The following is a 15,728-nucleotide window of genomic DNA, read 5'->3' as shown; positions in this document are numbered from 1 at the left end:
CAGATATTCTGAGCGATCGATGTGAGAAAAAGCATAAGGCAGACTGTGGGAGTATGGGGAGGATGTACCCTGTACTGTTTACCGATAGATATTTGACCGATCTTGTTCTTAGCGTGGTGAAGATGGTGGAGTGTGGTTGAGTTCGAGCAGTCTTGAACGAGGGAAATAGCAATGCTTGCTTACTGCGGGGTAGACGCCGGATATCTATCCACATTATCCGTCGACATGCAGAAGACACGAAGTGGGAAAAGTGACCAAACCTGGACACCAACCAATAGATGCACAGGCGTCCTAGTCCTCGGAGCCTGATCCGCCAAACGGTCAGACGCGAACCACCCAAGCCAGTTCGCGCAGGACTGCGACGACTTCTTGTCTACAGACCAAATGGCAATATTTGAGAAGTAATCAATGTTTGAGCACTTCGATTCAGGTACCCGTGAGCTCAGGTTGTACAGCCATTATGCAAGAACCACAAATTCAAAGTTGAGGTCATATGACTTTTAATGCTTGAAATAAATTTTTGAGCCTAAACAGTGATCTGGGTCTTCGAAAACCAATAAAGGTTTCCAGACGCACTTTTTGTTTTCTAGGCATGCAAGTTTTGACATCCGTTCCCTGTTTGCTGGGAGGTAAAAGTCCGAGATTCATATCGGAGAGCGGATATGCGCATAGATCCTGTAAGCGCTGCACACAATCTTCCCAATAAACATGCATATTCCACTACAGCGCAACTCAAGCTCCACGTCATCGTTCAGGACCACACGTGCGATCTCCCGGCTCATCGCCTGTTCGGTTGCAACACCACACCAGCCCGCCATTTACAGAGTTCTCGGCTGCCTCACGTCTAACCCTATTGGTTTGGGTTTGACATGCGGTTACTGTGCAGTAACTGCAGGGTTGTGGCGAGGATAATCCTATTCAGCCACATGCACATCTTAGTGTTGGTTACTGTACAGTTAGCAGTCCCGCCAGGATGAGATATCCCGCGCGGTTAGGATCCCTTGGACACTCCGTCTCGCACGACGAGCTTGTCCCGCAAGCCAACTTTCGGTAGAGATTTTAGTTCGTAGAGGCACCTCCCGGGACTCAAAGGACATGACTTCCTTATGGCGGGTGCGGGGGACTGGGTAGTTGACGTTGACCTGCGTCCCCAATTGGCCGTGTTTGGGGTTGTTTACTGTACAGTAACTGCATTAGCGTCGTCTGATCGGATCACCGTTCTGTCCGGGCTCGAATCATGATAGTCCGAAGACAACGGAACTTCTTGAGTATCTATGGTGTTACATGAGTCGGAAGGCCAGAAGAAATGGCGAGGGCGAGTTACAAGAAAACAGTTGCAGGTGCAGTGAGGTTTCCAGTATTACATGGGGAAAGAAAGGCATGTTTCCATCCCGTCATTGACTCGTATGTCGAAACCGGCAATGTTATGATGGTTTCCGAATTACTATCGCTTCCCGAATGACATCTAGTCGCAATTTTAGTGAGGTTAGGGAGCGAGAGAGACAATACACATTAACCATGTCCTTTTTGCTTAGATGCCGAGAGAACAATCTCGAGTAAAAGATTTGAAGTCTTTCGATGCTTGTGAACTTCAGGATGGTTGCTTGCGAGGAGTAGCTTGGTAGCAGTTGAACCACTTTTTCCGGGGTCGACTATTCATCGTATCCGAGTACATTGAATACAGAAAGGGGCGAGGACGGCTCAAACTACTTTGAGAATCAATAGATCATTCCACCAAGCCAGCCATCGAGGGGGAGGTAGAAAGGCGGTGGTCAACAACCTGGTCCTGCTAAGCCTAAGACCGAGCCTGCTGGGCCTAGCCTTCCTAAAACCTGCTTCCGCGTTTCCAAGGTGCGACCTACAGAAAAGTGCCAACGAGAACATGGACCTGATCCCCGGGTTTATAAGTTGAATCTCTTCCCCGTTTCCCCAGATTCCCCAGACTTTTACTCCATACAAGGCAACCCTTCGCCACAAAAGTTTACAAGATTCATTCAACATCTGCTGATAGATCCCACATCATGTCCACCAAGCATGTTGGTGATGTCGACTCACACGAAGTCTCCCAGATAGCAGAGGAAATCGAACGCGCCCAGATCGACCCATTGTAAGGTAGCATCTTGTCTCATCAACGAATTCGCTAATGAGCCCTCACCCTGTGCAGAAGTTCCCTCGACGGACTTTCCAAGGAGGCTTTACATGCCTACGCCGACAATTTCGTAGATTCGTCCGGCTTGGATGAGGCCAGAGCCTTCTTCCATAAGGCAGCCATTATCGCACAGAACCCGCAAAGCTACGAAACGCTTGTCGATATTAATACTTTGGAGCGACAGGCTTTGGTCCAAGAACAGAAGAAGAAATGGAACCATCCTTGGTCGCTCTGGTTCACCATTGCTACGTGCTCAGTTGGAGCCGCGGTGCATGGATGGGACCAGGTGCGTCATCCGCTATGGGGAGAGCTGTTTTCATGGCTGACTAGCGACACTTCAGACCGGTAGTAACGGAGCAAACTTATCATTCCCGCAAGAGTTCGGCATCGGAAGTAACTCAGCTCATGACAAGTGGATACTTGGGTTGGTAAACTCAGCACCAACCATCGCAATATTCGTCATGTACGTCATCCTACCTTACTGAGTACCAAGCCGACGGCTCACTGATACTCTACAGAAGATGTTGGCTATCTGACCCTCTCAACAACATTCTCGGTCGCCGGGGTACAATCTTCGTGTCGGGTATCTTCTCCTTCGCCTCAGTTCTCGGCTCCGGCTTCACACAGACCTGGCAACAGCTCCTCGTATGTCGTTTACTTCTTGGGGTAGGCATGGGCATTAAGGCGTCCACCACCGCGGTGTTTGCAGCCGAGTGCTCGCCGGCTGCAATAAGAGGCGCATTAACTATGAGCTGGCAGCTTTGGGTCGCCGTGGGGATCTTCCTGGGCTTCACGGCTAACCTCGTGGTGATGAATGCCGGTGCCATCACCTGGAGACTCCAGATTGGCTCTGCGATGATACCGGCGGTGCCGCTCATCTGCATGATTTACCTTTGCCCGGAAAGTCGGCAAGCCTCCGCCAAATACTGAGGCATCACGGCTGATCGACCCGCACCACAGGTCCACGTTGGTACATGAAGATGAACCGGCCGGCTGATGCGTTTGCATCGCTGCAGCGCTTGCGGTTCACTAAGCTACAGGCTGCTCGTGATTTGCTACTAATGCACGTTGCACTAGAGGCGGAAAAGAGCCTGTTTGCACACAGGGGAAGTGCATTGAAGCGTTTCCAGGAGCTGTTCACAATTCCCAGAGTACGACGGGCCAATCTGGCCGCGGCCACGGTCATGCTAGCCCAGCAAATGTGTGGCAGTAAGTGATTGAAAATCTTCTGAAAGTGACAAAGCTAAGCATGGCAATAGTCAATATCATATCATTCTACTCGTCATCCATCTTCGTCGAATCCGGATTTTCTGAGCAGAGAGCGTTGTGGGCATCATGGGGCTTCGGCCTGGTCAACTTCACATTCGCAATTCCTGCGCTGTGGCTTATCGACAGTTACGGCCGTCGAACCCTCCTGCTCACCACATTTCCACACATGGCATGGACTCTGCTTGCAGCGGGTTTCTGCTTCCTCATTGGCGGCGACGGCACGGCTCGGCTCGCCCTCATCGCCCTCTTCATCTTCTCATTCACAGCCTTCTACAGCATTGGCCTCGGCCCCGTTTGCTTCGTCTATGCGGCAGAAGTTTTCCCTCTATCCCACCGAGAACTCGGTATGGCTTGGAGCGTCGTCATCAACGCCGTCGGGGCTTCCATCCTGGGGCTGACGTTTCCTTACATGCTGTCTGCGCTGACTCCGACGGGTGCTTTCGGCTTCTACTGTGGCTTAAACATGTTGGCTCTGTTTGTGATCTTTGGCTTCTTGCCTGAGACCAAGCAGCTGACGCTGGAAGAGTTGGATGTAGTGTTTGCCGTCAGAAGCTGGACGTTTATTCGGTATCAATTCACCGTTGTGATTCCGTATTGGTACAGGCGCTGGATTCTGTGGCAGCGGGAGGTTGTGTTAGAGCCAATTTCTCATAGATCCTCGTCACAGGATATGTAAATAGTGTGATGAAATAGAGTGGCGCGCGTGCACTTTACGCCTGGAAATCCGCAACTTCGTAAGCGTGCGTATATAAACAGTGCCCCGGCGCGCATGAGCAAGAGTAAGGGTTTCCTACAGACTCATCTGCGATAGTATTGATGGTGGTGCGGAGTGAATGTAGGGATCTAGTTGAATTCTGTGATGTTCACGGTTCAGGGGCATACTCCGCATAACCGAGTTAGCGAGGATCATGGTTGAATGAAGGGATGGAGAGGGGTAGTTTGCCCATCTTGGCTTTCATCGTCTTCTTAAATACCAGCTCATCATTCAAGGTTTCGACCTTAAAATGGCGGGATCAGTCCCGCCACCACAGCTGCCTGAAAGCTTGTTATGGAAATGCTTTTCTTGCTAAAATCTCATTTAAGCATATTTTCTCGTTGGAAATGCCGCATTCTGTCTTCGCTAGTCTAGCTCAACTCAAGATCCGCGCTAGTGGAAATCTTACCCTGATGATTCACGATTCTTCAAGTTGATACTTTCCACGTTCGCATAAGAGCGAGTCAGGCAAGACTTGTAAGTTACCCTCCCCGAGAGGAGGAAAGTTCGATATAACAGATTTAAGCAGCATTGAACCCACCTGATAACATTTGGTTCTCCCCCTTCTGCTGCGAGGCATCTTAGCATTCTGCTGCCTTACATCGTTTTCTCACGACCAGGTCAAAGACAGTTCTACAATATGTACTTCGTTATCATCGTTCTCTTGGGAACTCTTGCAGCTTCTGTAGCCGCACGTCCTATCGTCGTCTCACACGATCTCTCCTACGCCGGGGCGCCAGCTTTCAGAAATGACATGCGCTTCAACGATGTTGATACCAAAGCAGGGGGTGAAGGTAAAGCTGAAAATGTCTCGAGACCTTTCCTACTGATACCAATGTCCTGGTCACAGACAAGCCATATCTTCAACCTAGGAATGATGCCCTGGTCGATGTTCTTGACTTAGACAATCAAGATGCCGGGTTGTCCGATCAGTACTATGACAAGGAGGCCACTCACTACCCTCCCAACAATGACCTTTCAATTGTCCCGAGGGCAAGCAAGACGCCAAAAACGACTACCAAGTCGAAATCTGAGCTGAGGGCCGACGACAAGAAGTTTCACAGGGATCAACTCAAACCAAAGGACGGAAAATACATCAACAACCTTGACAGACTCAATAGCAAAAACTGTGGTAAACATTGCGGGGACTCCATAAACTCTTACCGCTCCCAACAGTCCAAGGAGCTCAAAGAGAAGGAGCGAAATAAGCCGCATCTCCCAGGCTCCAGGGCATCAAGAGGCGAGGTCAATACGAAACAGGATGACTACAATCATGATTTTAATCACCTGCGTCAGGACAGAGGTGACATAGGTAAACACGGGCTACAGTCCCTTGACTCGTGGCATTCAGTCGAATCCGCCAATTCGAAGGCGTCGAAGGCATCGAGGGCGAAAGGAGGCAGGAACCATGGCTGAACAGTTGAGGAATAGTTGGAACACGTAACGTGTGTACAGATTGTAAGGGGCTAAAAGTTGGAACTGTGATTCACACAATTCTCAGTGAAAAGAGTGACCGATAGATTGGTTGAGATAGGTTTTGTAGCAAATAAAGTTTTGTCGCAATCATCTTGAATCGGTCCGCCCGGTCATATACCAAGGGGCGCTTTGTAATACCTTTGCAGCGCTCCAAGATGCGGCAGGATTTCCTAATGTACCAGTCATATCTATGTACAACTCTATGTCACAGCACACGATCTCCACATGCGAGACGTGTTCAGCCACGCGAGCTTTCTTTGTGATTGTCTGATGTTGGCATCGCTCAGGTGGTGCTATTGTTAAATGTGCGTTATGTATGAGTAGGTTGTCATCGGGCCTCAACTGTCACATTCATGGGGCGTCTCGAACCAATCAAAGTGTTTCCTAGAGCAAAGTTATACAGCTGCTCACCCTGCTCACCCTGAAAACATCCAGGTGTTGTCTAACCATTTTGAAGCAGCAACTCAGATATGAGTGACCAAGGGATATAATTGCGCCTGCACGATAGAATGCTTCACTACTCGGTTTCCCAGCCCAAGTACAGACCTGCACGACGTCTGGCTACAAGCACGTCATATCGACAACTACTTACCGATTCCAGACGATGCATGCATTGCGGGCATATCGAGGCCCTTTGCTGCCCCATACGAGACTAATGGTCATGAAATAAACAACAGTGTTCCATTTAGATCTACTCCCTGACAAGATGGTGATGACGCTGGGGCTGGCTTTGTTTCCACCGCAGTTCTTACTGCGGCTGCTTCCGCTCTGGACCCCTCCGCCGGGTCAAGTCCCGCTTCAAACCGAGCGCAAGGCCAGTGACGGGCGAGGCGAATGAATCAGAAACACTGTTTATTGGACGTAGTTGATGGTATTGCGGTGTCTTAAGCCGACTCGGGCGTTGAGCCAAGCCGTTCAACTGGGCTGTACGGCAATCCAGCCTTCTCACCGATCTGCGGCCTTCCTAGTTTGACTTCAACGGTAATATCAGACTCGTATCCGAAGCAAGGCCGTCATCATAAGCATTTTCTGAACTACCCCATAATCAATATTTGTTATGTTAACTAGCCCGCAGCATCAAGCAGTATCACCGTGGTGATACCGGGGACGATGGGTTGTCCACTCTTATCTGACAAGTTTGGGATCGAATTCGGGGCATTGATCGTCTTCTCGATAAGCGGGATATAAGACGCTGTCAATAGGTAAAGGTCTCGGCCTTTCAGTTTTATATACAGGGCACTCCCGATCGAAACTTTTTATTCCCCTAGCGTACTACGAAGGGCTATGTAGTAACATATAATTGGTAGAAGAAATATACGTAGCTATTTAATTGTAAGAGAAAATGGAAGATGAGATGACCTCAAGTTGAAAGATCTAACGAACTCAGGTCAAGAAATGTACTTGGTAATTGCTAAATCCGATGATTTACTGCGACAACTGCAAGCAAACAGCCGTCTGTATAAACATTCACGGAAAACCCTAGCGAACAAAAGAAGACATTATTTTGCGTGCTCAAGTGGAAGGGGGAGTTAGTTTCCTGAAGCTTACTAATCTAGTCTAATTCAAATCTACATACCTTCTCATGCAAACCCTGGTCAGCTTATCGTCGAAAACCTCTTCTGCCATTGCACGACAGTACTATCAACTTCATGTCTTGGATGTAAGTTAAGTCCCGATATTCACATTGTTTATATATGCATTCGATCCATTAAATGCATACACCCCACTAAAGCGAAACCCAAGCTCCACGTCATTGCTCAGACCACAGGCAGACATTACGATCTTCAAACTGTTCGGTCGCAACATCACACCAACCCGTGATGGCCACGATCTCCGACACGCGGTCTCAAGCGGGCGGCGCCTTGGACATCCGCGTAGAAGACTACCTCGACGACAAGCTTCAATCGACAACCGATCTCGACAACCTTGACTCGTTACTCGCCAACGTCGAAGTCCAGCGCAGCCAGCTCCAAACCCAGCTCGACAATGCCGTCAAACAGCTCGACGAGGCCCGACGCACCGCCGGCGATCGACAATCCTCGCTCGCCCAGCGAATTCAAGACTTTCAGGAGCTGCAGCACAGCATAGACGTCCGCGTCAAGATCGCAGCGGCCTCCGACGCCCCCAACCAGGCTATCGCGAGGTTGCAGATGCCGATGAAGAAGCTGCAGACGATCGAGCTGGCTCAAAAATACCTGGTTCTGTTGCAGGATGTGGACCAACTGAGGATCGAAGCACGCTCGCACCTTCCCGAGAGCCCGAAAGCGGCGCTAGAGCCGTACTCGAAGCTGAAACAGCTGTCGCGGCGCTTGGAGGAGCTCTCCGGGCCTGCGGACGATGCGGCGGTGCACCTCGTCAACCACGTCCGCAACGTTACCGACAAGCTGTGGGAAGAGATGAAGAAGATCATGTCGAGCGAGCTGGAAACTATACTGAGCAAGAGATCATGGCCCATGGTGGATCCCACTTCAGAGATGGACGAAGAGTGGCTTGCTTGCTTCGAGAAGCTCCTCGATCTGCAGATCCCGGAAATTACGCTAAGCAAGTCAATCGTCAGCTTGCTTCCGTTCGATGTCATGAGCCGTATCTTTGTGTCCGAGTTCCGATTTCACTTTCTGAGCGACAAGCCGACGAGCAAGCCCGATGCGATAGGGTCGCACTGCTTTCCCTGGTTTTTAGCGACTATTGAGAAGTGGGAGGATTTCTTTAGGGACAATCTGGGCTTCACTTTGGCTGCCAAGCTCCGCGATACGCCGGCTGGAAACAGCTTGGTGTACGTCGATCCGGTGTGCGCGTTCATCACGAGCATGCTCCCTGTCATGAGGGAAAAGCTCAAGACCGTGATGGTAGATGCCTCCAAGAACCCTACCTTCCTCAGCAGTCTCATCGGCCAGCTCATGACCTTTGACGAGAATGTTCGTTCCAAGTTCAACTACGACGGTGGTAACCCGGAACAGGGTTGGCCCGGTCTTGCCTCGGAGGTCCTGGAGGAGTGGTTCGAGCCATGGTTCCAGGCGGAGAAGGAATTCGCCATGGAACGCTTCCAGGCCATCATGGCCACGCCCGATGCACGCAACATCGATTACGACTATGCTGGCACCGGAAAGACAAAGCCTACCTTTGGTGCTGTACGAGTCACCGACCTACTGAGATCTATCACGACGCAGTACGAGAGGGTCCGCACATTCAAGCACAAGATCCGGTTCTTGATCGGCATTCAACTCGACATACTCGACGAGTTTCACGATCGTCTGCGCGGGTCTCTCGAGGCCTACCAAGCCCTCACTTCGACCGTCGGCAGGACCCTCCACGGCGTGACCAAAGAACAACTCGCTGCGCTCGAGGGCACGGGCGCCTTGGAATCACTGTGTAAGGTGTACGGCAGCGCCGATCACGTCGTCAACACACTCAAGGATTGGAGCAACGAAGAATTCTTCGTCACGCTGTGGGACCAACTCCAGTCTCGCGCGACCAAGGATGGCGAGACCTCGAGGATGTCTGGCGAGATGAGCTACGAAGAGGTCAAGGATCGCACGTCAACGGCTGTTGGGTCTGACAACGACGACGGCATCCTGTTCGATGAGACAATCGCGGCGTATAGTCTCCGATGCAAGACGGCGCAGGACTTCTTGGTCAATGCCGTCGCTGACTCTCACTACAAGGCTTTCAGAGCCTACGCAACAAGGACGCAGTGGACCACTATTAGTGAAAGCGATTCAGAGAGTGAGTACACTGGACAGGGTCATCTTTCAATATACTGACATATTTACAGTCGACCCCTCCCAGCTCGCTGTTACACCCGAGCTTGACGAGCCGTTGAGAATCCTGAAGCGCAACCTCGACTTCCTGGTTAAGGCCATTGGCACCGCTGCCTACCGCCGCACATGGCGCAGCACGCTCGACAAACTCCAAGACCTGCTCTGGGGCGAAGTCCTCATGAGGGCAAGCTTCACAGCCTTCGGCGCAGCACAGTTCACGCGTGACGTCAACGCCATCTTTTCTCTCGTCGAAAGATACATCCCGAACGGACTGGCATCGATGACAAGTCTGGTCGATGCACTAAAGCTTCTCAATCTTCCTACTGAGGCGCCTGAGGGAGGGCTTTCACTGAAGCAAGCGAGTGATAGGGTCTTTACGGATAACACTGAGGCGAAGAAGGTGCTGGAGGAGCTGGATATTGATACGCTCACGCCGGCGAACGCGAGACATATCTTGCAGCGCCGGGTTGAGAATAAGGAATAGACAATATCTTGATCTGTGCATAGAGCCAGACATGACACGCGCAGGATGTTGTGAATACATGATGCCCGGAGAATGAAAATCATGACGACGAATGCTGGGAAGATCCTGCCCGGGACGACAACGAGACCCGCTTCTCGATGCCCTGACCCGCACCACCCAACACAAGACTCCGCAACGTCAAGCATACTCATCAATCAACTCCGATATGGTGTAGTGGCCAACATGATGCCCTCTCATCCTTGATGCGAGGTTAGGCATAGCCCCGAGTTCGATTCTCGGTTTCGGAACATTTTGACATTTTTGCCATTTTGCCCGTGGCCGCCGGCTGAGAATTGCTGAAAGACATTTGCGGGCTCTGCTTTTTGCTTTGCGGTTTCGCGTGTTGACCGGAAGCAGCTAAGAGAGTGTATTTCATACAGTCCTGTTGGTCAAAGTGTATCAAGTCCTAGAAGTTGACGGTATGAGGACATCGACAGGTGCCCCCTCCGGTAGATTCTGGATAGCCGGCCAGCGAACTCTGTCTGGGTGGCCGGCTCTGCGATGTACGTTGCTTACTTCTGGCAGTCTATACCAAATCTTGCTGTCCACTCAAACGAGTTGACTCAATAAAATTGACGATTCAAAGATGCATAGGGTCGTCCTCCACAACCATACTGTAGACTTTCTTGTATGCTTCTTGGCGGCTTTTGTTGGTGATTGATATGCCTCAGCGCTCGACGACAAATTCGTACTGCTGACAGACACATGCCAGCAGCTCATCGATGTTGAGATCGATTCGGGCGTCTTCGTTCTCACAATGGATGAGAAGTGCTGTCGCGTTGGTGTAGTTTGACTTTCATTCTGAAGTTGCAGTAGGCCACGGAACCTGACGACAGGCGAAAACCCGCCATGTTTCCGCCGGATTCAAGCTTCATTATCTAGTGTCAGACTCTCCGGCCGGGGCCGTTGGACTTGAAGTGTATGTACAATTCAGCAAGCTTATCATGTCAAGAGCGACTTGGACATGATGGTAAACACGAAAAATACCAGGGAACGATAGTGGGATGACAAGAATACAGACCTCATCAGTTGAACACTGGGAGCTACCCCACCAACTTCGGTGAGTGACTTGGAAGGTACCCCTCACCTCGGTGAACAGACCACCGTAGATCGGCTCGGTAGCGGACCGTCACTGCAGCTCCCCTCCACACCGTCGGGCGAAAAATCCCAAGCTCCTCCCGACCAACAGGTGATGCGCTGAAGCACCATCTCCCTATTTCCACAATGTCGGCAGAGGGCAAGAAACCGGAGACGGCCAGGTAATTTCTGTCCAGTCTCTTGTAAGCTACACGGCGAAGCTGACCTTTTCTTCCTCACCCAGCAAGGATGCTACGCCCAGTAACCCTCGAGGTATCCCCAAGGCGCCGTTCGTCGACAAGGTCGAGGACTACGTCACGACCCGCGAAGATGTCGAACCCACCCTGCGCAACTTCCAGGAGATGATTTCGTGAGTCGCCCAGCGCTGGACGAGCGCCCAGCCCGCACGCGGGATCGAGACGAGGAACACGCGACGAAAGACGAGGGGTCACACGAGGGACAATCTGGTAACACTTTGTTGCGCGCAGGAAATACCAGTTCATGGAGCTGAATCTTCAGAAGCGGGTGGCCGGATTGAATGACAAGATTCCCGACATCCAGAAGACGCTCGACTCCGTGCGGTTCTTGAAGCTGAGACAGGTGGGAGTCATCAGTCCAGGCGAAAGATCGGTACCCTGACACGATATAGGACGAGGAGGAACCGATCGAGACGACTTTCGAGCTCAACGATACACTCTACTCCAAGGCGAAGATCCCACCCACTAACGAGGTGTACATCTGGCTAGGCGTTTGTGTTCCTTACTTTGACGGGATGCGCAGGATTGTGCTGACGGATTACAGGCCAATGTCATGCTGTCGTACCCCATCGACGAGGCCGAGACGTTGTTGGAGTCTAAGCTGTCGACAGCGAAGCTGAGCTTATCAAACTGCGACGAGGACTTGGATTTCCTGAGGGAGCAGATCACAGTACGTTTGAGTTTCATGTCCCTTCAGAAGCACCAACTGACAAATTGCAGACAATGGAGGTGGCTATTGCAAGAGTCTACAACTGGGAAGTTGTCCAGAAGCGCAAAGATAAGGAGGAAGGCAAGGGGGCCGAGAAGGGCAACGAAAATGCCGAAGCGGGCGGCTGATTGGAGATTCGATACCAAACAAAAGAACCCATGATTTCGCAGCAAAACACATCAGTGCTCCCATACATGCTTCCCCTGAGGTGCTCTCACAAGATGCAGCCCGACTTTCGGGTTGCCGGAGATTGGGAGCCTCAAATGGGGTTTTAAAGGGTGGATGAGAGCTGCCATTTCAATTAGGGTGGCGTGGCCTTCAGGCGTTTAGTCGCGACTACCAGAAGCTGGGGAATCATTCCACGCAACACCACAGACCGAATCGTCATTGCGCGAACCTGTCAGCTTCAGTTTACGGACAGACGCCATGTTCCGATAGTCATCTCGTTAGCGATCATCCGATATTTGATAGGGCAGAGCATCAGCAGTCAGCCACCCTTCCACAACACTGCCACCACCTCAAGCTTCCGAATCGCGTAACTCAAAGTCTTTCCAAAGCTGATTCAGTACCATGCTGGATCTTGCCATATTTCCTGCTGTGGCTGGCAGGGCTGGTTGCCGCTCGCCGAGACGCACCAATCTACAGCGCCTCTGGCCACGCGTGGGCAGCTCCAAAGTGTTCCAGGTGCATTACGTAAGGTCGTATCAAGGCAAACGGGGTACATATGGACATACGTACTCCGTATCTAAGATGCGGGTAGCGCAAGTGCGGTGTAGACCTGAGGCCAGGGCCATTTTGAGGGGCAACCAGGGGGCAGTTCAGTGCGGGACCGGTCGCTATGACGAATTTTGGCATACCGCCAGCGAAGTTCACTTTAATTCAACCTCCCAGGCCGCCCCTACATTTGTGCAGGAGATCTATCTTCCCGCTTCTCTTTTCCCCACAACCAGCTCTTTCTCCTGAACACCCTCGATCCTGGTCGCCCTTCTTCTTCTTCTTCTTCCTAGGAACAACAACAGACAGATCGTCTCGTCGTTTCCAAACCGCAACCTCCTCTTCTTCCACCCCGCCTGTTGGAAAATCCCTCTCAACCTCCCAACAACCTTTTCCTCTCCTACAGCGTTCTTCTTCCTCGTGAAGAAGACCCTTAAAGAGCCCCACCATGGCCCAGAACGAACTCGACCCCAAGTATGACCAGTTCGACTACCCGACGGTCTCGCCGAACACGCAGCCCGGCCATCCTGGCCACCTCACCGAGGAGCAGAAGGCTCAGGTCGCCCAGCTGCGCCTGATGCTCGAGTCTGAGGGCCACACCAAGCGTCTCGACACATTGACTCTGGTAAGAATCTTAGCGAAGCCAGACCGCATGATGGGTGTTGCGTGTTCAGTCTAAGCTAACACATGTTTCAGCTGCGATTCCTCCGTGCTCGCAAGTTCGATGTCAACCTCGCCAAGAAGATGTAAGATAGCAGCCCCCCTTCCTTACGATACAAAGCGAACCGCCGGCTGATCGACTCCCTCCAGGTTCGTCGACTTCGAGGAGTGGCGAACAGACACCAAGCTCGACGAGACCATTCAGGGCTGGGAGTACCCCGAGAAGGAGGATATCTTCAAATACTACCCCCAGTACTACCACAAGACCGATAAGGTACGGCTTATCGATGGAATAATCATCTTCTTTTTCACATGATATGGCTAACCGCCCTTCCTGCAGGATGGCCGCCCCGTCTACATCGAGAAGCTTGGCACCATCGACCTGACCGCCATGCTCAAGATCACCACCGAGGAGCGCATGTTGACCAACCTTGCCGTCGAGTACGAGAAGTGCGCCGATCCCCGTTTCCCCGCCTGCTCCCGCAAGTTCAACCACCTCGTCGAGACCTGCTGCACCATCATGGACCTCAAGGGTGTCGGCCTCATGAAGGCGTCTCATGTCTACGGCTACGTTAAGAAGGCCTCCGTCATCTCCCAGAACTACTACCCTGAGCGTCTCGGCAAGCTTTACATCATCAACGCTCCCTGGGGCTTCTCCGGCGTCTGGGGTATCGTCAAGGGCTATCTCGACCCCGTCACCGTCGAGAAGATTAGCATCCTTAGTAGTACTTACCAGAAGGAGCTTCTCGCCCAGATCCCCGCTGAGAATCTCCCCAAGTCGCTCGGTGGTAAATGCGAGTGCCAGGGTGGCTGCGAGCTCAGCGACGCTGGCCCGTGGCACGAGAAGGAATGGACCAAGGAGCCCTGGTGGGCCAAGCCCCAGCCTGCCGCGGACGTCATCGAGAACAAGGGCGGCGAGACCGTCACTGCTCCCGCTGCCCAGCCTCCCGCCGGCATTGCCGTCACCACCGACGGTGCCGCCGACCCCGCCAAGGCTCCCGCCGCGGCATAAGCGTCTTATTCGAGATTGCTTTGCGTACATTGAAGCCCGGCGAGGCTGTTGTTTTCGAGTACGGGCGCTGCTGCTGCTGGGCAAGGAAAGCCAGTTAGAGAAGAGGCGTTGGCAAGATCTGCTGTTGTTGCATACGTGGTAAAGGATTTCGTGGAGCGGGCTGGGCGACGGGGTGGTTAAAAACAAGAGCTTCTGTTGTAGAGTCGCTCATACACGTGTTGATCCTAGCAATTTTGCTACTTTACATCTTACATACTTTCGCTTTCATTTTGGTCCGTTGTAATGGTGCATTTCAACAACGCGAAGCGTTTGTAGTTCATCGTGACTTGGCACTAAAGTGAAAGATGTAATGTTTCCCATGAATGACTTCATACCATCATGGTTGAGAAACTCGTAATCGTCATGTGGTATAAACCAACGCCAAAACTCCCAATCAAAGCAGCACCCTCGTCCCTCACGACCTCTCGGTGACGGTATACTCCCCCGCGACCCTCGCCCTCTCCATCTTGGCGACCGTGGCGGGCATGTCCTTCTTCAGCCTGCCCAGCTTCTCCACCGCCGTCCCGAACGCCCTCCTCGTCTCCGCCTGCCTCTCCATCTCCTCCAGCGGGAGCACCTCGGCGTCGCGCGCCGCCAGCTCCTCCGCGCGGGCCTTCTTGGCGGCCTCGAGCGCGGCCTCGTCCGCCGCCGTCGAGGCCTTGAACTCGTGCGCGGCGGCGGCGGCCACGGTGCCCGGCACGCTCTTCTTCAGGGCGGCGATCTCGTTGAGGAGCTCCTCCTCGTCGCGCGCCAGGTCCTCGACGCGCTGGCGCAGGCGCGCGTCCCAGGGCTCGTAGGCCTCCTCGGGCTCCGTCGGGTTGTCGGAGAGGAAGTTGGCGGGGTCGGCGTCGAGGCCGTTTATGGAGAGGTTAGGGGCCGCGTAGGTGAAGGTCTTGTTGATGTACTGTTTTTGTGAGACGCGTTAGTCTTCGTGTGTTCCGTATTTGAAGGGGTTTGCATCCTGAGGAGGAGGGTTTGTGGCGCTGGTGCTGCATTGTTGTTTTGGTTGTATGTGGTGAAAACGTACCTCGTTCACGAGACGCTCAATAGGCGCCCTCAACTCGTCCTCCTGCGCGTCTCCGCCCTCGATCGGGGGGAACGCCTTGTCCAGCTGGTCCTGCGCGGCGCGGCGGACGTTGTTGAGGAGGTAGGTCAGGTCCTCGGTGGACTGCAGCTCGATTTTGCGGTGGGCTTCTTCCATTGCTGTGGTTTTTGTTTTGGACCCCCTTTTTTCTCAGCCGTCCGGGTCCGGAATGGTGAAGTTCAGGATCAGAAACGTTTCGGACCAATGAGGGTTTCCTTCACTCGAGATCGGGGTCGGTTTATGCTTG

At 52.5% G+C, this 15,728-nt stretch overlaps 5 protein-coding genes across 5 annotated transcripts; 4 read left to right on the top strand and 1 right to left on the bottom strand.

The window, feature by feature from the left end:
• Positions 1–2,021: 2,021 nt before the first annotated feature.
• Positions 2,022–4,094, top strand: CkaCkLH20_09677 (MFS sugar transporter; the record flags this gene model as incomplete). The annotated part of the gene is made up of 7 exons (XM_038892392.1): positions 2,022–2,107; positions 2,165–2,435; positions 2,491–2,612; positions 2,668–2,794; positions 2,909–3,053; positions 3,110–3,358; positions 3,409–4,094. The coding sequence occupies 7 exons, from the start codon at positions 2,022–2,024 to the stop codon at positions 4,092–4,094; spliced, it is 1,686 nt and encodes a 561-aa protein (XP_038742275.1).
• Positions 4,095–7,468: 3,374 nt separating this feature from the next.
• Positions 7,469–9,890, top strand: CkaCkLH20_09676 (RINT-1 family protein; the record flags this gene model as incomplete). The annotated part of the gene is made up of 2 exons (XM_038892391.1): positions 7,469–9,371; positions 9,421–9,890. The coding sequence occupies 2 exons, from the start codon at positions 7,469–7,471 to the stop codon at positions 9,888–9,890; spliced, it is 2,373 nt and encodes a 790-aa protein (XP_038742274.1).
• Positions 9,891–11,153: 1,263 nt separating this feature from the next.
• Positions 11,154–12,100, top strand: CkaCkLH20_09675 (prefoldin subunit; the record flags this gene model as incomplete). Its single annotated transcript, XM_038892390.1, has 6 exons — positions 11,154–11,188; positions 11,251–11,376; positions 11,495–11,606; positions 11,656–11,754; positions 11,808–11,933; positions 11,984–12,100. The coding sequence occupies 6 exons, from the start codon at positions 11,154–11,156 to the stop codon at positions 12,098–12,100; spliced, it is 615 nt and encodes a 204-aa protein (XP_038742273.1).
• A 1,034-nt stretch (positions 12,101–13,134) lies between these two features.
• Positions 13,135–14,358, top strand: CkaCkLH20_09674 (CRAL/TRIO domain-containing protein; the record flags this gene model as incomplete). Its single annotated transcript, XM_038892389.1, has 4 exons — positions 13,135–13,311; positions 13,383–13,432; positions 13,497–13,620; positions 13,687–14,358. 4 exons carry the CDS (start codon positions 13,135–13,137, stop codon positions 14,356–14,358), a joined length of 1,023 nt encoding a protein of 340 aa, XP_038742272.1.
• Positions 14,359–14,812: 454 nt separating this feature from the next.
• CkaCkLH20_09673 (uncharacterized protein) lies at positions 14,813–15,598 on the bottom strand (the record flags this gene model as incomplete). Its single annotated transcript, XM_038892388.1, has 2 exons — positions 14,813–15,301; positions 15,425–15,598. The coding sequence occupies 2 exons, from the start codon at positions 15,596–15,598 to the stop codon at positions 14,813–14,815; spliced, it is 663 nt and encodes a 220-aa protein (XP_038742271.1).
• Between the last annotated feature and the right edge of the window lie 130 nt (positions 15,599–15,728).

This window comes from Colletotrichum karsti (genome assembly GCF_011947395.1).
Source record: "Colletotrichum karsti strain CkLH20 chromosome Unknown Scaffold35, whole genome shotgun sequence".
Lineage (NCBI taxonomy): Eukaryota > Fungi > Ascomycota > Sordariomycetes > Glomerellales > Glomerellaceae > Colletotrichum > Colletotrichum karsti.
The sequence above is the reverse complement of the archived record's forward strand: the minus strand, read 5'-3'. Positions and strand labels throughout refer to the sequence as shown.